Source organism: Oncorhynchus masou, unplaced genomic scaffold, assembly GCF_036934945.1.
Source record: "Oncorhynchus masou masou isolate Uvic2021 unplaced genomic scaffold, UVic_Omas_1.1 unplaced_scaffold_2250, whole genome shotgun sequence".
NCBI classification, from domain to species: domain Eukaryota; kingdom Metazoa; phylum Chordata; class Actinopteri; order Salmoniformes; family Salmonidae; genus Oncorhynchus; species Oncorhynchus masou.
The window spans coordinates 24441-52233 of NW_027016896.1; the positions used below are offsets into that span (position 1 = coordinate 24441).

Consider the following 27793-nt stretch of genomic DNA (forward strand, 5'->3'; position numbering starts at 1 on the left):
TCTGCCACATCCGACGAGCATTAGAGCCAGTGTAGTAGGATTTAATCTTAGTCCTGCGTAAAAGCTTTGCCCGTTTGATGGTTCATCTGAGGGCATAGCAGGATTTCTTATAAGTGTCCAGATTAGTGTCCTGCTCCATGAAAGAGGCAGCTCTAGACTTTAGCTCAGCACAGATGTTGCCTGTAATCCATGGCTTCTGGTTGGGAAATGTACATAAGGTTATTGTGGGGACGACATCGCCGATGCACTTATTGGTGAAGCAGGTGACTGAGGTGATATACATCTCAATGCCATTGGATGAATCCTGGAACATATATTTCAGTCTGTGCTAGCAAAACAGTCCTGTAGCATAGCATCCGTGTCACCTGACCACTTTTGTTTTGAGCGAGTTACTGGTACTTCCTGCTATAGGTTTTGGTTGTAAGCAGGAATCAGGAGGATAGAATTATGGTCAGATTTGCCAATTGGAGGGTGAGGGAATACTTTGTATGTGTCTCCGTGTGTGGAGTAATGGTGGTCTAGACTTTTTTCCTCTGGTTGCACATGTGACAGGCTGGTAGAAATGAGTTAAAACATATTTAAGTATGCCTGCATTAAAGTCCCCGGCCACTAGGAGTGCTGCATCTGGATGAGCATTTTCTTGTTTGCTTATGGCCTTATACAGCTCGTTGAGTGTGGTCTTAGTGCCAGCATCGGTTTGTGGTGGTAAATAGACAGCTGCGAAGAATATAGATGAAAACTCTCCTGGTTGATAGTGTGGTCTACAGCTTATCATGTGGTAGTCTACCTGAGGCGAGCAATACCTTGAGACTACCTTAACTGCACCAGCTGTTATTGACAAATAAACACACACCCCACCCCTCATCTTACTGGATCTAACTGTTCTGTCCTGCCGATGCTCAGAAAACCCATCCAACTGCATAATATCTGTGTTGTCGTTCAGCCACAATTCAGTGAAACATAAGATACTACAGTTTTGAGAGTCCCGTTGGCAGGATAGTTTTGAACGGAGCTCATCCAGTTTATTCTCCATAGATTGCACGTTAGCCAATAGAATGGATGGTAGAGGCGGGTTACCTATTTGCTGACAAACTCTCACAAGGCACCCTGATCTCCGCCCCCTGTATTTCCTTCTTTTCTTCAAGGGAATGACAAGGATTTGGGCCTGGTCTGGGAGCAGCATTATATCCTTTGCATCAGTAATCGCTGTTCTGATGTCCAGAATCATAATTTCTGGTTATAAGAGACTATAGCATCAACATTGTCTACAAAATAAGTTACAAACAATGTGAAAAAATATCACAGTTGGTTAGGAGCCCATAAAACTGCAGCCATTCCCTTTGGCGCCATTCTTTCATTTCGCTGACTGGGGCTATCCTTCTGTCCATTTTCCAGAATCGATGGTTCTGGTGTGTGATGTTTTAAAAACACATCTTGGGCTACCAGTCTTCGTGGGGCTTCTCTTCAACATCACGTGTTTTCTTGTGTGCAAAATTACAGTTGTGTATATGTCTGCATTTCAGATTTTTTTAACAAGAGTGCAAGGACAGAGTCAATTGTTGCTTATGTGATCTAAAAAATATAACGAAAGACTGAGTTTCAACAACTTAAGGAGTCACTGAAATGTGACAGAATTGTGTGTGGAATCACAAATGACCAAGTGCGAAGCAGATTACTCTGAGAACCAGATCTCATGCTAGCTAGAGCAATAGACATTTGCCGTGCTAGTGTAGTGCGCCAGAGCCAACTGAAAATGCTTCATTATGAAGTCGAGGTACCCATTCATAAGGTGCATAAGCAAAGGAAAACACAAAACTAGACAATGACCGTGCACAGCTAGTAAAAGAGAGGTTGCAGTTAGAATGTTCACGTTGTGGGTGAAAACATGAACCAAAAAAAGTGTCCAGCGTACAGTAAGATATGCAAAGTATGTCACAGAAAAAAACAGAGAATTCACTGCATTGACAGGGAGATGACAGCAGAAAATGACGACATGTTCATTGGGACAATTTAAGTGAAACACAATGTGTTGCTCAGCTAGTGAACATCAATGAGAAAAACCATGAGAAAGAGCAATGGACAGAAACACTGAAAATAAACAACCACAAACTTACTGTTAATCTGGATACAGGAGCTGAATGTAACATCTTGTCCTTGAGAGAATTGAAAACGCTGAAAGGAAAAGTTAGTGGCAGATTCCATGCAAAAATTCACCTGCAAGTTCGTGACATATTCCGGCCACCAGATAGAGCCAAAAGACAAGAAAACACTCCAATTTCAGTACAAAGAGAAAGTGTTTTAACAGGAATTTCAAGTGATTGAATAAGATGCACCTTGGCCATGTTCTGTTATAATCTACACCCGGCACAGCCAGAAGAGGACTGGCCACCCCACATAGCCTGGTTCCTCTCTAGGTTTCTTCCTAGGTTTTGGCCTTTCAAGGGGGTTTTTCCTAGCCACCGTGCTTCTACACCTGCATTGCTTGCTGTTTGGGGTTTTAGGCCGGGTTTCTGTACAGCACTTTGAGATATCAGCTGATGTACGAAAGGCTATATAAATAAATGTGAAAATAAATGTGATTTCAATACTTGGAAGATCAGCTTGTCTATAAATGGTCTTAATACAGAGAATATTCAAGCTTGAACAAAGGACAGAGACTGACATTTACGGTGAATATAAAGATGTATTCACAGGACCTGGATGTGATCTTGGAGTTCATCACATACAAATAGACCCAGAAGTCACACCACTGGTCCACTCATGCAGAAAAGTACCTGTAGCACTAAAAGGAAAAACTGGAAATAGAACTGAACCCCGTGGAACACATGGATGTTGTCATCAGGCAACCTGAGTTTACTAAATGAGTATTTTTCCTTTATTTAACCAGGCAAGTCAGTTAAGAACAAATTCTTATTTTCAATGACGGCCTAGGAACAGTGGGTTGACTGCCTGTTCAGGGGCAGAACGACAAATTTGTACCTTGTCAGCTCGGGGGTTTGAACTTGCAACTTTCCGGTTACAAGTCCAATGGGGGGGGGGCGTCTGATAGCTCTTCGTTACTATGCAAAGCGATAGACATGGTGGCGGTGAAAGGACTTTGCAGTGTTGTATTGCCGGGGAGAGATGCATTGACGGATACCCGGAGGAGGCGTTATGTTGTACTAGAGTGCCAGTTATAACAGCTTATAGCATACACCCATTTCCTTGCCAAGTCATGTATTTAAGAGTGGGAAACTGCAGGTGGCTTGTTCATTAGGCAACAAAATGGAAGTAAATGGACTGAAACAGGGAGGGACTATAAGAAATGCTTATACTTGTTTTCTGTTGCAAAACATTAACAAAAAAAACTGTTGCATTGCCTTACTAACACAACCCAGATTAATTAGAAGTTTCATATACAGACAATTCTATGAATTCTTCATTTGCAGAAACAAGTTCATCCCTGAGTCAGCGATCAGAAACATACATTTTCAGATATTACAAAGCCAGTCATTTATTCATTAACATGGTAGGTCTCCCAGAAGAACCACTTGACTCTCTCCTGTGACAACACCAAGGACAACTGGAGTAACAGGAGGTTGTTACCATTACCATCACTGGCACTCCCATCATTCATAGTTGGCTATTGTCTGTAAACACTGACAAATATTTTGGCTTTTTGTGAATTATCATATGTGGCACAACCCCATATGGTGCATTTTAAAGGGATGGTTCACTCCATTGTCTTGCGATTTAAAGGGATGGATGGTTGGTTCAAAGTTAATTTTCCTCAAAAGTGGTCTAAAGTCCTTATTCTATACTTGTTGTGTGTAGATTCCACTACATTAGAATCAATCAAATCACCCCAAAGCCCCCAGCAGACACCCAACAGACCCTCCAGTAGACCCCCCAACAGCCCCTCCACCAGGCCCCCCAACAGCCCCTTGAGTCGATCCCCCCCAACAGCCCCTCCAGTAGAACAAAAGCCCCTGCACCCCAAGCCCCTAGATCCACCATGCCCCCCAACAGCCCCTCCAGTAGATCCCCCCAAAAGCCCCTCCACCATGCGCCCCAACAGCCCCTCCAGTAGACCCACCAACAGTAAGTTATATGACAATTGTAACATTATAACACAGTATCCCTCACAAATCTAACTCAAAGAGACGTGTATATATTTGGATTCGGACATGACTGGACTCTTGACCTATGAAATGTCCCATTCTGTGAGCTTGTGTGACCCAACACTTTGCGGCTGAGCCATTGTTGCTTCTGGACGTTTCCACTTCACAATAACAGCACTTATAGTTGACCGGGGCATATCAAGCAGGGTATAAACTTGACGAACTGACTTGTTGGAAAGGTGATATCCTATGACGGCGCCATGTTGAAAGTCTGTCTATGGATTTTATACACCTTTCCCCAGATCTGTGCCTCGACACAATCCTGTCTCTGAGCTCTACGGACAATTCCTTCGACCTCATGGCTTGGTTTTTGCTCTGACATGCACTGTCAACTTTGGGATCTTATATAGAAAGGTGTGTGCCTTTCCAAATCATGTCCAATCAATTGAATTTTCCACAGGTGGACTCCAAACAAGTTGTACAAGCATCAAGAATGATCAATGGAAACAGGATGCACCGGAGCTAAATTTCACGTCTCATAGTAAAGTGTCTGAATACTTACGTAAATAAGGTATTAATGTTTTTGAATTTTAATGCATTAGCAAATATTTGCTTCGTCATTATGGGGTAGTGTGTAAATTGAGGGATTCAAAATATTATTTAAATCAATTTTAGAATAAGGCTGTAATGTAATAAAATGTGGAAAAAGTCCAGGGGTCTGAATACTTTCTGAATACACTGTGCATTAACATTCCTCTACATGACATTAAAGAGAGCCACTTTGATTCAATGAAAGTGAGTGGATGTTCTGCCATGGATGTCTGTCTCAGAGTTACTTTGAGGCTGGAAAGAACACACTAGGGGCAAATTTCCCAGGATACTGATTAAGTCTAGTCCTGGACCAAAAAGCACTTGCAACAGAAATTCCCCAATGTGCATGTTTTTTAGTCCTGGACTAGAACATTGTCCCTATAGAAGGGGTCCTGTAACTATGGTATAGTACATTCAGCACATGGATCACTCAGATCTTTTTTTCTTTTCAGATTATGATGGAAGGCAGGCAGGCCCCAAATGAAAAGGACAGAGCTTCTCAGCTCTGTGGAAAACCTCTAGCAACCAGACTAGAGGTCCACTTGCACAGCGAGTCCATGGTAGGGTAGACTTGGCACCCAAGTACGGAAGGGAAATCGCTAGTGCACCACGAGAAGCTATAAACCCAACCTGCAGGTTTAGCCACAGTCCGATATGCACTCAGAAGGAAACGGTTTTGTAGATCTGAACTTCAGTGCATGTACTTCTGAAAGGCCTCCAATGTATTATTCCAACAAAGTAACTTGTACAGGGATGTCCAAGGAGAGATATTTCTGTACATGTTTTTATACTGGCATCATTTGGGTGCTGTATATGAACAAGATATATGCCAGGAGGACAGATCCCTCTAACTTCACCAGAAGAGTACCAGGACCACCTCATGTAATTGCTGATTGACAGGCTGATGCGTTCGCTCTAAAACAGGGGTTCTTAAAAATAAAGTTTTTCAGCTCAAGACCCAAGAAATTGTCAATCCTCCCATGACTCAAATCGTCCTCCAACGACCCAAATTAAGAAGAAATAAATGTGTAATTATAGATGTATTCCCATCATTTTACGACCCACCTCTCACATGCCCGGGGCCCACTTTGGGTCCGACCAATAATTTAAGAAACACTGCTCTAAAGTATCCCTCATAGACAACCTTGTCCTGAAACCCGTTGGATGCCGACATCTGGCATGCCTCATGCAATTAGTTTATGATAATATTCGATTTTTTGTGAATTTTGTATTCTAGGTTTTTATAAATGTAATTGTTTCTATTATGTTTAAGAGTTTTGTTTACATTACTAAACTCAAAGGACATTTTATTAGGAAATTCTTCCTGAAACTGTAATTGTAAAGGTTTATCGCTCATATATCCAGAGTAGTAATTTACTGAATCAGTGGCTAAAGCAGCATTGACTTCAGTTATATTATGTATGATGGCAGTCTACACTTATATAAAGGTAAATAAACAAACATTGGCCATCTCATAAACGTTATACGCAACTTCACGGTTCATTTATCTCTTGTAACGTAATGACAAATCTGCGTAACAATATGAACAAAAACACATGACAGTCCTTGTTATTTCATAAATCAGTGTTCAATTATACATTTTTCCAAAATAACATTCACATATCTGACTGATATTCTTGGTGATTGAAGACCGTAGAAAAGCATGAGAGGATAGTGATTTTGACATCAGTGTCTGTGAACGTCTTCTTCATTTCAGTGCATTATGACTCCTGGGGCTTCTGCAGCAGCATTCCAACACCCAGCCTCCCCACCATAAGTAGACTACACAAGGTAGAGACAAAAATAACATGTTAAGTAATCTCATACTGCATCATCCTCATTTCCTAGTCCTGAAACAACAACAACAGAAGGGAGTTGATTGGCTACCTTGCTGCTGCCATCATTCCAGCAGGCATCATCTTCCTGGAACCATAGAATCTCTTTCCCATCACACCTGCCAGGGCTCCTGATGTGACTGTGTAATACAGGGGGAATTGACTCAATGTAGTAGGTCTACTGTAAAACTAATCATCATGAGTAGCTAGAAGTCAGTTAGTAGTGATCAAGAGAGGTCTGGGCGACGAGACATATGTATGCATACTTGGTTAGTGTGTCTAAATGTGACAGAAACTGTACTTTTAACAGAGAGATACATTCAGAAAACAGTGAGGGACAACACCAAAGGTTTACTAACCTAGAGACACCCAAATATTTGTAGGATCTTGCGATATCTGGTAGGCACCAACCCCAGCTAAGCTGCCGAAGAGAAGACCTGCCGCCAAGGAGGGGACACTGCCTGGAGACACCAAAAGATGTACAGGGGAGAGTGGAAACCATGTTATCAGTTCATTGTCGCATGACTGGACATATGATGCAATGCATTAGGCTTAAAAACAATTTACTCTATTCAATTGAGTTAACATGACGGCACAACAATAAACGTACGTGCTTTGACATAGCCCATCACTCCTCCGGATGCAATGAGTGCTGCATACCCATATCCAACCCAATCAGTCATTCTAGAACATGTAACGAAGGAAAGAGGGAGAATGTTAGGCTAGTAATCGCCATTTGCCACACCCACTGCAGAACAATTGGCAGTGGGCATGTGGCGACGATACACATGTAGCAAGTCATTAATTAACTCAAGATGTGCCTGTTAAATGTTAGATAGCCATGTTTGTTGTTTTGCAAAAACGTAGCTCCCTGCTAAACTAAGGTGTATTGATTACGCCGATTCTGTTGCGAGACGTTACGTCGCATTAGTGGAAACCCAGAGTGTTCTCAGGGCAGACCTGGTTGTGGCTAGATACCATACATTACCAAAAGTATGTGGACACCTGCTTGTCAATAATCTCATGCCAAAATTAGATTAATATGGAGTTAGTCCCCCTTTGCTGCTATAACAGCCTCCACCCCTTTGGGAAAGTTTTCCAATAGATTTTGGAACATTGCTGCGGGGACTTCCATCCATTCAGCCACAAGAGCAGTAGCAAGGCCTGGCTAGCAGTCGGCGTTCCAATTAATCTCAAATTCATCCCAAACTGCAAGATGGTGAGGCATGATTCATTACTCCAGAGTCCAATGGAGTTCACTCCAGCTGATGCTTGGTATTGCACATGGTGATCTTGTGTGCGGCTGCTCAGCTATGGAAACCCATTTCATGAAGTTCCCGACAAACAGTTCTTGTGCTGGCATTGCTTACAGAGGCAGTTTGGAACTCGTGGTGAGGACAGACCATTTTAACGTGCGACGCACTTCAGCTGTCCCGTGCTGTGAGCTTGTTTGGTCTACCACTTCGCGGCTGAGCCGTTGTTTCTCCTAAACATTTCTACTACTTCACAATAAGAGTACTTACAATTGACTGGGGCAGCTCTAGTTGGGCAGAAATTTGACAAACTGACTTGATGGAAAGGTGGCATCCTATGACGGTGCCACATTGAAAGTGACTGAGCTCTTCAGTAAAGCCATTCTACTGACAGTGTTTGTCTATGAAGATTGCATGTGTAACAGCATAGCTTCCATCCCTTTCCTTGCCTCGAACCAGGGACCCTCTGCACACATCCCGCCACAAAAGTCGGGGCCCTTGCAGAGCAAGGGGAACAACTACTTCAATGTCTCAGAGCGAGTGAAGTCACTGATTGAAACGCTATTAGCGCGCACCCCGCTAACTAGCTAGCCATTTCACATTGGTTACACATGTCTGTGTGCCCGATTTTATACACCTGTCAGCAACGGTTGTAGCTGAAATATCCTATTCCACTAATTTGAAGTGGCGTCCACATTCACTAAATATACAAAAGTAGGTTTGAGTCGGTTTCCTCCCCATTTCGTTTGCTTCAGTTTGGTTCTTAAACGGTCAACGGTTTCCCTTGCAAGACATAATGGATACACCCCTGTTCACTTAGATACAATGTAGCTTGCCGTAAAACACCACCCTACCGTTATGCTTGTTTACCCTGAGCTGCACTGGGAACGGAACGCAATCATGGTTACATTAAGACACAGAGGAGCTGGCACGAGAAATGCGTCTGTACTCAATTACCACTGTACTCAATTTGACCTTTATCCACAATGTTCCATCGAGATGATTGAAAAACCGAGTTTTCCGGAAAACTTACCTTTTTGTCCTCATGCTTGCTAGCAGTAGCCACCTCCGCCGTTTTGTAATCTCAGTGTCACCCAATCAGCTCCTTTGCTGTTCAACACCACCTTCCATAACAACTGCGGTGGCTAATGCTAGCTAACATGAGGACAAATTGCAATTTTCTTGGAAAACTTTGAAGTATTTAAAATGTCTATATGCAGCAGTGTGGATAAAAGTACATTTTTGGAGTACAGTGGCATATCCCATCCGTACATTTTCCAACTCCTATCTCATGCAGGCTCCACCGTGTAACGTAACCATGATTGCGTCCCCAGTACAGCTCAGGGTAAAAAAGCGTGACGGTAGGGTCACTATCTTCTGGTAACAGTGTAGCCTGTCCCAGCTAAATTAATCAGTGGAACACTGTAGTTAATTGCCCCAACGTTGCTACAATGTTTCCCTTTTTAAAATATATATTATATTTGATTTTCTTTAGTACATTGTAATGTATCGGTTGGGAAACATTTTAGACAGTAAATCAATCCCACAAAATTGCAAGTCAGAGCGCAACATAGCATACCTAGCAGTTTAAGACAACAGTGCCCATTGAGTCAATGGAGTTGCCCGTGTGTGCGATCGGCATTAATTTATAAGGCAGATGGCTACATTGTCAAGTTTAGGAAACCTTTGGAATACTAAAACACAAGCTTGTGTACAACCTTGCTCCTGTTGGCGTATCCTTCACCGCTGCTTCGTAGTGCGTATCGTAACAATGACGCGCGGCCAAAGACCCCACGGGAAGTGAAGTTTTTCTCCACATGGCAGACAGCATAACCTAATTTGTCTGGAACACTCTGGACCTCATATCCCATGTACCCCCAATTATAATGTTTTAGGAAGTGACACTGTCAAAATAATTGACAAAAGCTCTGTTCAAGTGTCTACAATAAATGTATAAAAACATCCAATTAAAGCACATATACAAGGGGAAACCTAATATTTTAAAGGCCTGTAATTAATCGATGAAATACAGTACATCGCGTCGCCTATTTATTTAATTGTAATGAATTACTTTTCAGAATATTGGCCTAATGTAGACAGTAATGTCCGCAGAAAATGATGCACTTAATCATGAGTTGAATTTGAGTGTTTGTAAGGTGTTTCAGACATATGTTCAGAATGGATCACTATGGTAACCACAAGGCCTACTGGCACTGACCCTGGAACTGATCCTGTATATAGCGTGCTTACTTTCTTGTGTTCTTCTTATTTCTATTTATCGTGTTTTGTTCTACATTACTTTTTTAAAATGGTAATACTGATATTGATTACTGCATTGTTTGGGGGCCCTTAGTAATATTTGGTTGGGGGACCTCCCACCTCACAGCAAAACATTTTAGTGACCCCTCCCCCACCCACCCCATCAAGTTTTCTGCAATTCTACCTATTTTGCCATGGGATAGAGAAAAGCTGATTTAAAGCTAATTTCCTGCAGTTCTAAACATTTTGTAATGACTTATGCCATGTGTGTCCGGTCGGTATTCGGCTATGATTACTCCATGTTTAAATACCTGGCTAGACGACCAAGCTGACGACCAGCTGACATGTCTAATTGAGTGACTGTCAGTGACATAACAAGATAAAACTGCTGATACACAACCAAATTGTCACATGTATTTATGAAGCCCTTTTTACATCAGCTGATGTCACAAAGTGCTGTACAGAAACCCAGCCTAAAATCCCAAACAGCAAGCAGTAAATAGAAGCACGGTGGCAGGAAAAACTCCATAGAAAGGGCAGAATCTAGGAAGAAACCTAGAGGAACCAGGCTCCTGAGGTCAGCACCTCAGGAGTAAATGTCAGTTGGCTTTTCATAGCCAATCATTCAGCAAGTCAAGGGACACGGTAGCACGTCCAGTGAACAGGTCAGGGTTCCACAGAGAGAGAGAGAGAGAGAGAGAGAGAGAGAGAGAGAGAGAGAGAGAGAGAGAGAGAGAGAGAGAGAGAGAGAGAGAGAGAGAGAGAGAGAGAGAGAGAGAGAGAGAGAGAGAGAGAGAGAGAGAGAGAGAGAGAGAGAGAGAGAGAGAGAGAGAGAGAGAGAGAGAGAGAGAGAGAGAGAGAGAGAGAGAGAGAGAGAGAGAGAGAGAGAGAGAGAGAGAGAGAGAGAGAGAGAGAGAGAGAGAGAGAGAGAGAGAGAGAGAGAGAGAGAGAGAGAGAGAGAGAGAGAGAGAGAGAGAGAGAGAGAGAGAGAGAGAGAGAGAGAGAGAGAGAGAGAGAGAGAGAGAGAGAGAGAGAGAGAGAGAGAGAGAGAGAGAGAGAGGAGAGGGAGAGAGAGAGAGGACATAGTCAATAATACAGTATAAGCAGGTCTATATACAATGTGAGCAAATGAGGTGAGATAAGGGAGGTAAAGGCAAAAAAAAGGCCATGGTGGCAAGGTAAATTCAATATAGCAAGTTAAACACTTGAATGGTAGATTTGCAGTGGAAGAATGTGCAAAGTAGAGATACAAATACTGGGGTGCAAAGGAGCTAAATAAATAAATACAGTAGGGGAAGAGGCAGTTGTTTGGGTTAAATTATAGGTGGGCTATGTATCCGTGAGCTGCTCTGACAGCTGGTGCTTAAAGCTAGTGAGGGAGATAAGTGTTTCCAGTTTCAGAGATTTTTGTAGTTCGTTCCAGTCATTGGGCTTTGGTGACAAAACGGATGGCACCGTGATAGACTGCATCCAATTTTTTGAGTATGGTATTGGAGGCTATTTTGTAAACGACATCGCCGAAGTCAAGGATCAGTAGGATGGTCAGTTTTATGAGGGTATGTTTGGCAGCATGAGTGAAGGATGCTTTGTTGCAAAATAGGAAGCCAATTCTAGATTTAACTTTTGATTGGAGATGTTTGATGTGAGTCTGGAAGGAGAGTTTACACTCTAACCAAACACCTAGGTATTTGTAGTTATCCACATATTCTAAGTCAGAACCGTCCAGAGTAGTGATGCTGGACAGGCGGGCAGGTGCAGGCAGCGATCGGTTGAAGAGCATGCATTTAGTTTTACTTGTATTTAAGAGCAGTTGGAGGCCACGGAAGGAGAGTTGTATGGCATTGAAGCTCGTCTGGAGGGTTGTTAACACAGTGTCCAAAGAAGGGCCAGAAGTATACAGAATGGTGTCGTCTGCGTAGAGGTGGATCAGAGACTCACCAGCAGCAAGAGCGACATCATTGATGTATACAGAGAAGAGAGTCAGCCCAAGAATTGAGCCCTGTGGCACCCCCATGGAGACTGCCAGAGGCCCATACAACAGGCCCTCCGATTTGAGACACTGAACTCCATCAGAGAAGTAGTTGGTGAACCAGGCGAGGCAATCATTGTTATAAAATTAAGCTTGTCAAAATGTTACCAATACATATTTCAAATATCAGCCTACATTTCATCCTATTCATTACCAAAATGAAACATGTATCATCTATTAATAATGCCCATTAACACAAAACACTTATACATTGTTTTATAATGATATCTTGTGAGGTAAGGCAGGAAAGAAGCCTATAACGATGCACTGTCTTTATATTGTATAATTTCTGCCAAAAGATGGCGCAAGAAGATCAATTAATGTATATACCTGCCGATGTCTGTGTTCAGATTGTATCTGTCTGGGATTCATAAATAGGAATACTGGGCCAAATCTGAGATTATTATCATTATGAAGGGTTTTAGGATGAGACGAAATGGTACATTAAAAAAATATGTTTAAATCGAGTATAGGGAATAATAAAACGTATTCTTGATATAAAGGTAATTTTGTTTTATAGTCTATTTCATTAAACTAAATTATCATTGCAGTGAAGTGCTCTGCACTGAGCTGGTAGGCTTTGAGCGTATTATTTCTTACTGGAATGCCCTTTGCACACAATACATTTGGTTTCAAATACCGTTGAATTGGAAACTCTGGCTTTCTGTAGTGCTCTTCTTTCTCTTAGCGCTTGATGGCGCAAGACCACAATTTATTAGTGTGGAGATCGTCATTTGAGAATAACGATTTCATCACTCGAAACACATAAGTACAAAATCTATAACTCCAGAGTTCATAACATTATGTGTGAGGACTCTTCATAGATTTTCATGGTTACATTTGAAGCACATGAGGGATGGAATATAATATTGGCTAATTTTGTTTAAATTGTTTTACACCTTGTTTATAGTGCTTCAAACCATTTTATTCTTATTTACGTAGATATAAGGCATAGTTTCATCACGCCTTACTTGTACGATATGAATAAATGAATAAAGTTATGTGCCAAGGTTTGGGTATATAAGAATTAAGCACGAAATATGAGTTAACCACATTCTATGACATGTCCTGTTGTGAAGTAGATTATTTCTTTAGCATTGGACTGTTCATTACGTAAACATCTGAAATACATCTAAATATCTGAAATGCAACAGCTACTGATGATGATAATGATAATACAGTTGTGTTGTTATTGGCAAGACGCATTACATGCGCATTACCCTTACTAAATGGTGAGATATATCAATGCCCCAAAAAGTGCAACCAGTCGTTTCAGTATCGTTGCCTATTAAGCATCTTGCACGGTTTTATGGTGCTGAACGGAAATTGTGCCGGGGGCTCGTGGTAGGGGTGCTAGCGGTTGAAACTAAGCCTTAGACAAACAGGTTGGATATTAACATGGAAACGTATCCTGTCCAGAACTCACACAACACACTTGCAGCGTTCCTGTGCACAGTATTCCAGTCCACCTTGCTGCTCTGAAATATTGTGTACATTGTTCTATTTACTCTGTACCTGTACTTCTATTATTCTCAAATCGATTGTCTTTGAAGTAAAACTTCAATATTCCCTCAAACATGTATAGAATACAAGGTTGAAGACAGTTGCCAATGACAGACTATAACACAACAGTCAAATGAAGTGTGCAAGTTAAATAAATAAAAAATGTCATCTAAAATATTTGAGTGTTTGCGTTAAAAATTGTGTGACTGTCTATTTCAAACTGAGCTGGGTTTTCTTAGGAAAAGTATGCTCAAAGGTAAAGGCCTGTTGTTTATGCTATATAGGCCTAGCTTACTGTTGTCACTGTTGAATTTGACATAGCACAATTGTTATTATTGTTTATTTATCATATGTATATCAACTAAATAACATACCATTGCTCAAGCCATATATCTTTCCATTCTGCAATTGACAGCCATATATCCTTCCATTCTGCAATTGACAGTGCAACACCGAGCACGTGTCGACTCTATCCATGTTGCCGTCAACAACATAGAGTCGACACGTGCTCGGTTAGAAATGACAAGAAAATACGTTTATCACCTCAGCGCGCGCACGTGTTGTTATTTTTGTTGTTGTTTGTGTGCCTGATGAAGATGAGTTCCTCCCGAGGAGTTTACATAAGTAGGAAATAAACAGATGATAAATAAACCGTGACCCCAATGCACGTAAGGGAATCCGGTAGACTGTGTGTAAGTAATGTTACAGTAACCATCCGATTTTCATCCTGATACAGTTTCATTTTGAATGTGAATAAATATTTTACAACCAACTGACAGAGTAAACGTATTAACATGTTGTAAATCAATAAGATTTTTAATTTAGTTTACTATTTATACATGTAAAAATGGTAAAACTCTAGCAAAGTTATAATGTTGACCTCGCTGAGTAGGCCAATCCACAACAGTTAGCCCATAAAAAAGTTGCTGTTGTACCCTTTTCTCTCATATGTTCAATGCAGTGAGACCCAAATGCAAATTTACATGAGACCATTACCTCGACTTCAGGTAGGATTACACACCCGGTCCATTGCGCGTGCGCCACCAGGTGGCCCACACGGTTTTTATGGCCAGGTGAGGTAATCTCGTTCAGTACAGGTAAAAGCTAAAATTGTTTTAGGGACCGAAGGCTCAATGAGATTACACGACATGCAAGCTACCATATCAGGACAGATTGAAGAAAAAATCATGTCGATAATTGGCAAAATGGGAGATTGGCAGGTATGTGTTGTTTATTTAAAAACAAAGGTGTTATTGAACGTGTGCATACTACAGGAGTTTAATTTGTCGAATTTATGGACACAACTGGGGAAATGCATTGGCCATAAGCGATTGCCTTGTAGAATTACTAGCACTATCTTTAGCCTAAATATAAATAAAGTTATATTCTATAGGTATTGTTTAAATTATTTGCACTTGTACAGTGTTAGTTTCCCTCAAACGTTAATAATGTTCCATTTACCCCTGATTAACAATACCGTATTGGCTGTTGTGCTAACTTTGGGAAAGTCGGTTTAACATGATGCATAGTAAGTAGGCTATACCGCTCAAGCAGTTTAAGAAGATTGAAAACCGTCCCTTATAAAGAAGCAAAGAATAGCCTATATGGAATGTGTGAACAGTAAACATATATTTGAAAGAACCGTGCTCAGACATTTAGTTTTGCTTTGCTTAGTTTTTAAAATTTAAAGTGTGAATACAAAATCAATTAAAATAGCACAGTCAATACATAATATTCTCCAACTTTTCATTGTATATGTTGATTCGTCTCTGCGATGGTAAATAACCAACACTTGAAATAACATTATAGGTCGCCTAGGACTTGTGGTTCTTCTCGTCTCAAAGTTCGAAACAAATCGATCGATGTATTACTGTGTATGTTGCATGTTGGCCTGGTGAAAGGGTTTTAAAATAATAATTCAATGTAGATTTTCAAACAGAACGTTCTAACGCGGTGAAAATGAGGTCGGTAACACAAGCCATGGTGAGATTTAGGTTTCACTCTCCGAAAGAACACCACCTCTAAAATCAACACCGCAGCACACATCCCACAATTTCTAAGGCACTTTTACCTAGACGATAGTTGCCATTGTGAGCTCGTTTCATGGGTCCTGTCTCTAATAACAACTGGTTATAAAGGTACCCCACCAAAAAATGGTAATCTAGAGTTGGCGACCTGGTTCTTGACCCGAAACCCCTGGTGCTCAACTTCGCCGGCGACGGGACTGAGACCAAATACTTTTGACCCTCATTCACATTAAACAAGCTGTTTTGTTGTGTTAATTATTTACATTCCAAAAACGGCGCTCTTCCATGTCGTCAATGGAGCTGTATAGCTACTTTAGAGTGGTCCCTCTTTTACATGAAAGTGACAGAATAGCTTCTCATTGTCGAAATACATCTAAAACAACAGGTTTACGAAAATCAGGTATTAAGATAATAGTAGAGAGAGTATTTGGCATGGTGTGGCACGCTCTTCAGGGCGGGTTGAAGATACAGAGACCGATTATACCATAGGTTAGGCCATGTGTGTGTAAGCTGATGTAAGTTGTTTTCATGAAGTTGTTTCAAACAAAATATTCTCATCAAACAACATCTGCTAAAACGGAATATGCAAGAAAAGTAAAGCAAATTAATATAAGATATAACACGTATTATCCAATTATTAGTTTGATCATATCCATCATAATGATGAACGTTCACACTTCTGCCTAGGTGCAGGTTTTGTTCTTGTCCTTTTGCCATATTTAATGCTTACGCTCAGTTCGTGCTGTATATTGTCATTTTATGTGGGAGAAGTAAATACATGTTTAGTCTCTCTCCAGTTTTACCTGTGTTGTCCATTGGTGTTGGGCAGATGGAATCAAGCGGCTGTTGGTATGCTAATGAGGGAATGCGAATGTCAGTACAGTGGTGCGCGAGCCTTTTACTTCCACCATTAGAGGGAGATCTCAGAGCGCAGACAGCCAAGTTCACCTAAAATAGTTTCAGCTAGAGCACAATTCACTGTGTAGAACAAGGAGAGGCGCTCTCAAGACCCACCACAACCCATGAAAATGCTTTGGAAATTAACTGACAATATAAAATATGAAGATTACGAGGTAAGAGGCTCATATTTGATTTATTGACGTTTTCATGTCATTAATGGCGTGCAGTTTATTTGTATTTCGTCAAAATCTGGAATTGTTTTGACATTTGTCAGGAAACATATTTAATTCAACTGAAGGATATAAAAATGCATACTGGTTTATTTCATATGTTCGATATGTTTCTATTTTGAAATAGACTCATTACAGTTTTTATTGTGTAAAAATATACATTTTGCAGTTTCAATATTTATAACGCAAATATTGTAATAAATATCATCATCACAACAGTTATATTAATAATCATAATCATACATTTTCAAAGCAAGGAAGTAGATTAATATTTGTCAAACCTGATGCATAGGCAATAACAGAGACAAAAAGGTTTATATATTTTTTTACGAAATTGCGTTTTAATAGGATTTATCAAAAATCATTGCTGAACAATGAGTAAAATGTAGGCCTATACATTATCTTACATTAAATGTACTTAGGGAGACATACTCAATGCATTTTCTAACTATCATCGAAAAAAGTTTGTTTATAATAATGTGTTTAAATATAGAATAAATGATGGGATGCCTATCCCTAATATTCTTATGGAAGAAGTCGGTGCATTTCAAGCCCTTAGCTCGTGCACAGGCTGAGTGGTTGTTATTATAGCACACAGAAAGTTTAGCAGTCATATCAGGCAGTTGTTTAGGAGCGGTGAATCCAGTTGAACATGTTTTTGCCCGGGTCTGGGAGAAGGAACATAGTCTGGTCAAGAGCAGGGAAGAAACGCTGGGCTTGAATTTGTGATTAACTCAAACCCAGTTTAATTTACGGGTAACATACCTGTTTCTGTTAATAGAAATCAAGTGTTTAACTACACGGTGTTTTCATAAAGGGGACTCTTTCGCTGTTTTGTCAAAACGGTCGCGTGCAAATAGGTTAGTAGGGGAAAGTATATTTCATAAGCTTGTGAGGTGCGTATCCGTTTGAGAACTTTGTAATATATTTGTTCCAAGTTAAAGTTAGCTTGGATGGCGTAGTTTGAAGTCAAATAACCGAGGATTCATTCATTTGAGATATTCGGGAAGGGCCATGGAACGCGAGGCGTCAGAATCTGAATTGGAAAACACAGGCGAGCAGACAACCGCCCTCTGAACAGTACAAATGTGCCAGCCGAGATGCCCTCAGCGTTTGCTGGATTTTCACACGAATCAGAGGTGCACATTGTTTCTTTCCATGGGTCTTCCTCTCTCTCTCTGGTCACCCCTTCATTCTGTCTTTCTTTCACTTTTGTTTGCCCTCGAACCTTTTAAACCCCTCCCTCCTCTCTCTGATTCGTCAGACGCAAGAGAATCTCCCTCTTTTTGTCTCCCGCTCTCTCTCCCCTCCTCACTCACTCCCTCTTTCTCTCCTCATCTCTGATTAGATATACTGATTCCTCATTCAATGGACGTCATTTAGTGCAGACTCTGCCTTGAGTTGGTTCCTTGCTTCACGCTCGATTTCCGGCCATTCTACCCTTATTAAGAATTCGTGTAGCCTAATATTAATAGTCATGAATATCTGCTATTAGGAGTCCAAGGGAAGAAGCAGCTCTTTGCTAATAGAGCTCAAGCGAAGGAACAGCAGTGCTCGAGCCAGACGGCGAAACAGGGATACAAGAAACTTTAAACATAAATCCGCAAGACAAAACACTGCCTTTTAGAATCGAATGAAGGATAGTGGGAATTTAATCAAATTCTGATGGATTATCGTTATTCGCTGATGCTTATCTGAACATTGGGCTACGTGATCTTTCAATAGTGTTGTTGCTGGCTTTATTTTGTTTGCTCGTAAATTTTCGTTGATTTGTCAACGTTTTTATTCCGAAAAATACATTTTGAATCGCTCGAAAATCTTCGCAGATGTTAGTGCACAGCTTTTCCGCGATGGTAAGTTGGACTCCTTTTCAAGGACTGAGATAGGCCTATACTTCATGCTGCATTCAGACTCCGATTGTTGCATTTATTTAATCAAATTGTTTTGCTAAGATAGCATCCAATTTAAACCAAACAAATATCTCACATTTTACATCAGTATCGAAATATTCCAACTGTAGGCCTATTCATTTATTTATTTTTCCGAAAACGATCCAATACGAATGTATTATTGGCCTACAGTAATTATCACTGTTATTATTGGTATAATTAGTATTACTAGCATTATTATTAGGATATTATTCATCCGTTCAACATGGATCTGATTTAATTCATTATTGCCCATAGTTTATTTAATGTCAACAGATTTGGATACACACGCAATAGGCCTGATGGTAGGTGACGGTCCATAAAAGTCCCTGTGAAAACGGGTAAAATTGGTGTATAGGTTTAATTTATTTTTCCTTTTTCCTGCAGGATCGTCACGACGGTACCAGCAATGGGACAGCCAGACTACCTCAGCTGGGAGGCGTGGGCCAGTCTCCGTATAGTGCTCCTCCGCTCTCCCATACCCCAAACTCCGACTTCCAGCCACCGTACTTCCCCCCACCCTACCAGCCCATCTACTCCCAGTCTCAGGACCCCTACTCGCACGTCAACGACCCCTACTCCCTCAACTCCCTGCATGCTCAGCCGCAGCCACAGCACCCTGGCTGGCCGGGCCAGAGGCAGAGTCAGGAGAGCACTTTGCTGCACCAGCACCGTGGCCTGCCCCATCAGCTCTGTAGAGAGTACCGGAGAGAAGTGCTCCTGCCGTCGGGCCACGGACTCGATACGGGACTCTCAGATTCTATCCCAATCCATGGAATACATCACTCTTTAGAAGATGTTCAGGTAATTCAGCATTATTTGGTAATTATATTATTATTACTATTACATTATTACTTTCACATTATTGATATTATAATCATAATAATTGTTGTTATTATTTTATAATTACGATTTATACATTATTATTACACGCGTAGCCTTCTATTAAAGTTTGCTGCTGTAAATTGGCAGCTCTGTATTAAATGTTAAGGCCTACATTTTATGACTCAATTTTATAAATGCAGAAATAGCAAAAGATTATGCCCTTAATTGAATTTAATTGACAGAGGACTTTTTATACAAATGTATTTGATTTTACAAACGCCTTCGAGTCAAACATGTTATACAGGCCTGGATTATTCAGTCTATATTTTCTGGCTGTGTTTGCACGTTATTAGCCTTATTAGAGATAATTTGTTTACCCCCTCCCTCCACTGAAAAAAATATAGTGTTATAAATAACACTTACCCTAAACTAAACAGATCTAAACTGCAGCTCTGATGACTATAATTTGATCTCAAACCCCTCTCACAAAATGGATGGTATACCACGATTGTTGATTCATATACCCTGTCATTTTTTTGACGTGATTCTGGATAATCCTCCCTTCATATTTAATTTAATTGTGCTCATTGAAAAGACTCGTTCAAGTCCGGATACGAGTGGGGGTCTGTGAGCTATAATAATACAATAGTCCACTCGGGAGTTTTACACATTAACTGAGCACCATGTTTTAGATGAAGGTCCAGCGCTCAGCGGGTAATACGAAGAAATGGAATAAGTAAAGGGTCTATCTATAGTGAGGAATCGTTTTGTTTTATTGAAAACAATGGCCTAATCACTAATTAGCGTGCACGGCTTGTAATAACACCGTTATTCCTAATATAATTAATATGTATTCGTAAGTAGCCAATCTGTGGATGGAATCAGGTCACGATTATTGAGGCGTTATTTAAGTCTGGTGTGCACGACGCACCCTGCCCAACAGCTATAGACAATAACCCTTCCCCTTTATTGAAAATAATAACAGGTAGCCTATAGGCCCCCCATATTGTCTGATTGTGGGCTACACGCCAGCCTTTTGCAAACAGCATGACATGTAAGATTAATTCCATTGTATTCTTTATTAAATAGTGTTTGTGCATCTGTGTGTTGCAGCATATTGAGGATCAAGGAATTCACATCCCAGACCAGACTGTAATTAAAAAAGGTAAGCAGTTTCCTTCGAGGTGCCATGCCTGTTTGCACAAGCTGAACACCACACCAGTCCACCACTCTGCTCGGGAGCTCGGTGCGGTAGCGAAGGCTTCACTGAACCAAATGGATTAATGCGCAGTGTTTTTTAATACGTGAGCTCGAATGCATCAAACTAACTGCACATGTTTAATCAATGAAGGCCAATGTCAGCATTTCAAAGTAGTCAGATGCGAATATGCCCTATATAGGTTATGCTGTATCGTATAGGTTTTAATGTGTTGCATCCTTTTCGTTCGATATCATATATAGGCCTATAGGCTACCCACTGTCCACGTCATTTCAACAAAAAAAATCTATGCGATGATGTCAACGTGGAAAATTGATATTATTTGAAAAAAATAATCAACAGAAGATGTAATCAACATAATATATATATTATATATATTACATATATTACATATATGATGTGTATTTTTTTTACCCAACTTTGAACCTAAATCCAATGACTTTTTAAAATGTTGATTTCACGTTGAATTCACGTTAGATGACAACGCAGCCAAATGTAAATCAAAACTAGAGGTTGAAGCGAAGTCTGTCCAGTGAGGAGTTCTCTTTGCACCGCAGGAGCAAATCTAACATGGAAGTTGTTAATGCTGTATGTATTCAGTATCAAGATTATACCAGATCCTGCATCAAGGTGGATCAAATCTCAACCTGCAAAAATAGGCAAGGTCTCTAAACCATTTATAGAGTCCAATTCCATCAATGTTTTACATAGCTGCGGTTGTTTGTGGAATTATATAGATGGGCCTAGCATAATTGCGTGTGGATTGAAATGTTTTCTCCTATACTATAAGACCATTTCGGGCGTCTGAGACCTACTTCATGGTCAGGTTGAATGTTACTCCTCTCGCCATGTAGAGTCTTTTGTCAAGTCAAATTAGTTGCGCTGAGGATGAATCTTGAGAGATGCTCTTTCCGCGTCAGCATGATAATTGGCTCTTATATTAGTAATCTCAAGAGTTCGTTTAGCTTCTATTGTCTCTATTAGCCTCCCCTGAGCTCTTAATGTCACAAGTGATCTATCCAAAAGGCTAGTCCCTTTGTCTCCGGTTCCTGCACACAAAACGGTAAACCCTGCAAAGAGAAATCACACGCACGAATGTATTTTTGAGGGGGACCATGGATATTTGAAAATCAGCTTCTCTCCGCGTGATGTGTGTGTGTATTGTACATTTGCAACATAGAGAGTGTGCGTGTGTCTGCAGAAATGTGCAATGTTTCAGAGGTCAAATGTAATTTATAGCCCATCCTAAACAAATATAGGGTTTATAGGCCTATAACAAAGCCTTAAAATACGATAAAATAGTTTTTAGCAATGGTTAGCACTTTGTGCAGATGCCTAATAACAACAACAAGAAAACAATACATATATTATCATTAATATTATTATTAGGTATGTTTAGATAATGTGTTATGATTCGTGTTAATATTATCATTATGATTTGGCCTGTCACAGCCTACCCTATGCCCATTGTTTGCATTTTGTGTAGACCTCTGCACACACACTGCGTTTGATATTGATCTGATATGGTTAAGGGTCTACATTGAATGAGATTCACTGAACTTTGTCTTTGTGTTCCCTAGGTCCAGTTTCTTTATCAAAGAACAACAATGTCTCCACCATTGGGATAAATAAGGACGGTCTTTTTGGCGGTGTGGTAAACCCCAACGAAGTGTTCTGCTCTGTTCCGGGTCGATTGTCTCTGCTTAGCTCCACATCAAAGTACAAGGTCACGGTGGCGGAAGTGCAGAGACGCCTCTCGCCGCCTGAGTGCCTCAACGCGTCACTGCTGGGCGGGGTGCTGAGAAGGTGAGCCGGACTTTAATGTCTCTTCTAATTTTTTATTCCACGAATAATTTAAATCGACCAAGCGTGACACCCCTGCTTTTAAAACAGCCTTAACGGCAGACTGTTAAATTCCATATTAACTTTACGCACACACTGAATTTGTTTTCTCGCAATGTAGCCCACAAATGAATGTAGGCCTGTTGGTCTTACCCTCAACCCTCTAACACAAAGCCAGTATGTTGGCTGTATATTGTGTATCTACTCAAATAAATCCGTTTCAGTGAGTTGACAATGCCTAGCCTATATTGACACGCAAACAGGCCTATAGACACCGATATATAGTTACAGAAGCACATGAAAGAAATACGATGCCAAAAAGATAGTTATCTCTTTGATTAAATAATATTCATTCAACTCTTTTTGGATCAGATAGTGTGTCCAATTGAGTGTTGAAAAAATATTGAACATGCCATTTTATAAATTAGCCTATTCATACAAGCTATTTTTACTTTCTTGTTACAGAGCCAAGTCTAAGAATGGCGGAAGGTCCCTCAGAGAGAAATTGGATAAAATTGGATTAAATCTACCTGCAGGTAGACGCAAGGCTGCAAACGTTACCCTGCTGACGTCACTAGTTGAAGGTAAATTGCATTGTAAATTATCTGAATTCCGGTTCCGGCGATAGCAGGTGCTATGAACGGTTTCAGGGGGAACATTCGAAATCATTACGTTAGTGTAATTTGGGCCGGCCTTGCAAACCAATAATGCATGAAGGATATCTGTGTATTTTTTGAGATGATGATGATGATGATGGTAATTATTCTAGAGGCTTTACACAACATTGGCCTGTGTATTTAGCCTACCTGTGTGCAATCCTCTCTTTGTAAAAGTGCATGGGCCTAAGGCTAGGCTACTACATTGGAGGTAGGAGTCGGTTAGCCTTGCTGGCCTAGTTTGTGCCAGATGAATTAGGCTCACTGTTGAAGCCGGCTTATGGGCATTTGCTTATTTATTGTCTAGCGGGAGTGTGGAGCTGTTTCACCTCTGGCAGAAGTGGATCGATTGATTTATTATATTGATTTATTTTAGTGGCTTGTTATCATGATCAGACTTATAAGGCGTTTATTATTATTAAGATAGTACTAGTAGGCTAGTAGTAAGAATTATAGTAGGCCAAGGCTACTACTAGGCTACAGCTACTAGTCACCTATTATTTACACTGGGTTCGTTCTTTCCCTGTGATACAAGTGGAACTGACCTATGGCGGAACTATATGTTGTGAGCCTATTAAATAATATAAATTAGTAATTTACGGTGTACTGTGATCATGACATTGCCTATTGAATAAAGAAATGTTGCTTGCAAAGTTGAGCCGTTATTATTCATCGCGGTGGTATTTGGTGAGCAGTGGGTTTTAAAGGTGAAAGCATGGGATGGTTCATTGGTTCCTCTTAATCATTACAGCCGAAGAGTGAATGCAATATTCATTGTGCTTCATTGAAATTTGGTGCTGTATGGTAATGAGGCTGAACAAATGTATGATTCTTTGCGATAAGGGGGGGGGGGGGGGGGGGGTGTATGAAGGCTCTCGGTTATTTAGTGAAAAGTCTATGCTTTTTTCTGAAGTGCTGTTATTGTTTATGATCCGCTCCATTTTATGGAAACGACAAGAAGGGGTTTACTGGACATGAGCTTTGACGATAATTGGCGCGCATGCGTTCTTCTGGAGTTGAGATTTATGTCAGGAAGCCCCGCAGTAAAAGCCCAACTGTTTCAGGAAATGAAAACCAAAATCAACAAAAAAGTCAGACCTCAATGGAATGAACCTATAATTCTCAAAGCTAAAATATGTCTGAGCGAGATTTACGTATATAGCCTTTTAAAATTGCTTTCCTATGTTGCATTATCGTATGGACTTTCAATAATGTTTAGGGATGTCTAATCGATGTCATGGTGTTGTGCAATGACGCTATTTATAACATTGTTGTAGTGTTTCCCTGGTAGTGAACTCTTCTCTCAAAAGGACGTATGGTGCCTGACTTGTATTAATGACATTGAATGTTGTTCCATAATGTGAAAGAAGGAATGCTACAGGTGCTATATAGCCTACTGCTTTGGACATGGATACGATAATAATGCCTTCTCTTTGGCCGAAGACGTTCATTAGATTCATCATCTGTTAAGTGGAAGTGTTAATTGGTCTATATTTGATGTCACCAATTCAGAGCAATATATTATACACTCAATCCATTATTTCCTTCTTAGGCGAAGCAGTGCATCTTGCCAGAGATTTTGGTTATGTATGCGAGACTGAGTTTCCAGCCAAGGCAGTAGCGGAATATACAAACCGCCAGCATTCCGACCCAAACGAACACGTCCAAAGAAAAAACATGTTATTGGCAACGAAGTAAGTGTTATGTTATCACATTTCGTATGTCCCAAAAAATGTTTTCAAGTCATTCTCATGTTTACATCGACAGTGTTTGCAAACACAAACTCAAATGGATGGTCGTTTGTTGAAGGCTTTTTGATTGGTTTCACATGGACTTCTAGTGTTACATTTTTGGCATTGGTATTTGGGTTACATTGTAGTATTTTTCCCACTAATTAATTGCATTCTGAATGAATGTGACACATTACAACTGACCAACAAAAATGATTGGATACAAATTAATCGACTAACGTCAAAATATTTGAGCTTCTCATGCGCCGGATAAGACATCACGTGATGTTATGCACGCGACAAAATGCTCAAATGAACAAACACTTTTGGAATTTCACCCTGTCAACTAACTGAATTTAAAATCCCAACTCTCTTTTTCATTTGATTCATGCCAAACATGTTTATCATGGTGCGTAAGCATGAAATAAAACACGTGGACGAATCGGCCTGTATTAGCCTATCCAAACTGAAGTGTACTGTCATTGGTCGGTCTATTGAGCAGGCCTCATCCACACGCAACCATTTTGTTTGCTGTGATTGCGTTTGCATTGACACATAGCTGGTTCTACGCCAACATAACCTTTCCCCACTGCATTAAAACATGTCGACACTACAGTACTTTGAGCAAATATGTTGTGCTAACAACTATATAAATAATTTCAAATTAATAGGATTTTTGGACAACTCTTCTATACTGAATTTATATTGGGGGCAGACTGGCATTATGATTGTAATTAACACATATATTGTCTCCCTTTTTAGGCAAATATGCAAAGAGTTCACAGACCTGCTTTCCCAGGACCGTACTCCCTTGGGGAATTCTCGACCACAACCTATACTTGAGCCAGGGATTCAGAGTTGCTTGACCCATTTCAGTCTCATTTCTCACGGATTCGGGACCCCGGCCATGTGCGCGGCCCTCACCGCTCTCCAGAACTATCTGACGGAGGCGATTAAAGCCATGGACAAAATGTACCTGAACAACAACAGTCACTCAGACAGCGGCACTAAAGGCGGAGACAAAGACGAGAAGCACAGAAAGTGATTCTCACCTGAAAGCCCAATATAAATATTATAAATACATATAGATACTATTGATCAAGTAAACGGGCCACTTCCTGATCTCGCAATGATTTTACATGTTTGTTTTTAATATCATTCAACTTTGGATTTTCGGAAAGCGACGTGCAAGATGCCCACCATAATTCACAGCTCCAGAGAGAGAAAGGTCTTTGCCACATGGCGGACTTTTTATGTAGGCCTGCTCCCTCCTTTTATGAGCTGCAACGGATTGAAATCCAGCGACCATTATATCTCAATTTACGATTGTAGCCGTATGACAAAAAAGAGGCTAAAAGATGATGAATTATTATCAGTATTGTGAATAATAAACTTTGAAAAATCCACATTTACATGTCATGACTTCAGTTGCAGACTCTCACTCCAAATGACCAACTTGAACTTTCAACACGATTCACGGTTATATAAGGGAATCTGTGTTCATGTATGTATATATTTATTTATCTGTAATTTAATGGGAATTGTAAATATGGTGCGTCTGTTGAAACTTATTTTTTATTTATCTGTTGCCTCCTGTTTTAGTGGGTTTAAATATTCGGTTAGTTCTTCATGTGGTTTTATGGTTCTTAGAAAACAGAGGTTTGGGGTATTTTTTTCTCTGGGATATTTCAATTCAGCCCTCTTGTAGCATGTTGAGGCGACATTGACGCAAGTGAACAAATGTAATAGAAATAAACCTCCATTTCTCTCTATCATCCTTATTCTATTCCGTTTTTTTTTGTTGTTGAAAAGAGCATACGGGATATCCTGATAAGAACTCTTTTGTGTTTCTACTTCCTTGTTTTAATACAAGGTTTTATGTATTGTGCCAATCAGAATACGTCTCACCTCTTGTTCTTCCCTTGAAGCACCATAAAAGCAATAAATGGATATTGTCTTTAGATTTTTTTTTCATGTTCAAAGAAATTCAAAACATTTGGGACCACCTGATATCTTGTATGTCCAAATTGGAGGCGGTTTTAGCTGTATTGTATAGACCTCTGCTGGCAATAGTTCCCATGCCTGTCAATGTATTATAGTCCTTTGTTGCCCAGAAAAAAATAAATATTTGATACGCTTCATGTCGATTTGTATTCATATCTTTTAATTTTTTTATTCCGTGGTTGATATACGCCCGGATGTATTTTCGTTCTTGGCATTTTTTTTATTCAGCACGGTTACAGTAATTGCGTTTAACTGTCCCCTGACAATTGTTCCTTGCAATAAGCAGCTGAACCCATTGTTTCCCTCAAGTAGGTTATAGTAAAAATAAAAAAAGCACATATACTTTCAACTCATAGTTCATAGCACAGGATCATTCAAAACCGCAGCGGAGCTTTTTACCCTGCCAAATGACACAGAAAACAATGAATACATTGGTGTTTGATGCGTGTGTGAAGCGCCAGCCCTCAAGCGAAACCGTTGTTTAAAATCAGTGAGATGTACACGGCTGTGTTGAAGGTTATTACACTTGCCATTCCCTACCACTCAGTTTTTTTTGTTTGTTTTAAGATATGCATCAAATATATATTTTTTACTACTAGGCTGTCTGTAATTATTGGTGCTGTTTGACAGCGTCCAGTTGGAATATAACTTATTTCAACTGCATTAAGTTAATTGATATGGCAAATAAGTCAGAATGTGGATATCTGTTATATTTGGTCACATCTCTACCGTATAGCCCATAGGCTTCGTATAAGTCATATCCATGCAAATGATCACGTGTGCTACTGCTAATACACCAGATGTAGCCTTGTTTTACGTGCAAAAAGGCCATGGGAACATTGCATTACATAACCTAATTCAA

The 27793-nt window shown here is 40.2% G+C and overlaps 2 protein-coding genes across 8 annotated transcripts; one reads left to right on the forward strand and one right to left on the reverse strand.

Annotated features, from left to right (window-relative positions):
* Nucleotides 1–6166: 6166 nt before the first annotated feature.
* Nucleotides 6167–9625, reverse strand: LOC135539318 (transmembrane protein 14C-like). Of its 2 annotated transcripts, none has more exons than XM_064965144.1 (5): nucleotides 9498–9625; nucleotides 7137–7210; nucleotides 6886–6987; nucleotides 6579–6666; nucleotides 6167–6473 (listed from the first exon to the last, which is right to left on the reverse strand). In XM_064965144.1, exons 1-5 carry the CDS (start codon nucleotides 9608–9610, stop codon nucleotides 6413–6415), a joined length of 438 nt encoding a protein of 145 aa, XP_064821216.1. In that variant the 5' UTR covers nucleotides 9611–9625; the 3' UTR covers nucleotides 6167–6412. The 2 variants fall into 2 exon arrangements, with proteins under 2 accessions (XP_064821216.1, XP_064821217.1); XM_064965145.1 differs by lacking the exon at nucleotides 9498–9625 and adding an exon at nucleotides 9359–9463.
* Nucleotides 9626–14673: 5048 nt separating this feature from the next.
* LOC135539317 (transcription factor AP-2-alpha-like) lies at nucleotides 14674–27068 on the forward strand. 6 transcript variants are annotated; one of them, XM_064965137.1, is made up of 7 exons: nucleotides 14674–14790; nucleotides 19043–19477; nucleotides 20594–20645; nucleotides 22280–22505; nucleotides 23007–23125; nucleotides 24750–24891; nucleotides 25690–27068. In XM_064965137.1, exons 1-7 carry the CDS (start codon nucleotides 14704–14706, stop codon nucleotides 25970–25972), a joined length of 1344 nt encoding a protein of 447 aa, XP_064821209.1. In that variant the 5' UTR covers nucleotides 14674–14703; the 3' UTR covers nucleotides 25973–27068. The 6 variants fall into 6 exon arrangements, with proteins under 6 accessions (XP_064821209.1, XP_064821210.1, XP_064821211.1 ...); XM_064965138.1 differs by having other exon boundaries at nucleotides 19043–19459; XM_064965139.1 differs by lacking the exon at nucleotides 14674–14790 and adding an exon at nucleotides 16525–16670.
* The last annotated feature ends 725 nt before the right edge of the window (nucleotides 27069–27793 follow it).

Excerpts from the sequence above, each read along its gene's own strand:
- LOC135539318 (XM_064965144.1), bottom strand. The coding sequence starts at position 9,610 with ATGCTGTCTGCCATGTGGAGAAAAACTTCACTTCCCGTGGGGTCTTTG. Across the intron at positions 6,988-7,136 it reads GATGGGCTATGTCAAAGCAC|GCAGTGTCCCCTCCTTGGCG; the intron begins GTACGTTTATTG and ends TGGTGTCTCCAG. Across the intron at positions 6,474-6,578 it reads GGAATGATGGCAGCAGCAAG|TCTACTTATGGTGGGGAGGC; the intron begins GTAGCCAATCAA and ends TACCTTGTGTAG.
- LOC135539317 (XM_064965137.1), top strand. The coding sequence starts at position 14,704 with ATGAGATTACACGACATGCAAGCTACCATATCAGGACAGATTGAAGAA. Across the intron at positions 14,791-19,042 it reads GCAAAATGGGAGATTGGCAG|GATCGTCACGACGGTACCAG; the intron begins GTATGTGTTGTT and ends TTTTTCCTGCAG. Across the intron at positions 23,126-24,749 it reads GCTGACGTCACTAGTTGAAG|GCGAAGCAGTGCATCTTGCC; the intron begins GTAAATTGCATT and ends TTTCCTTCTTAG.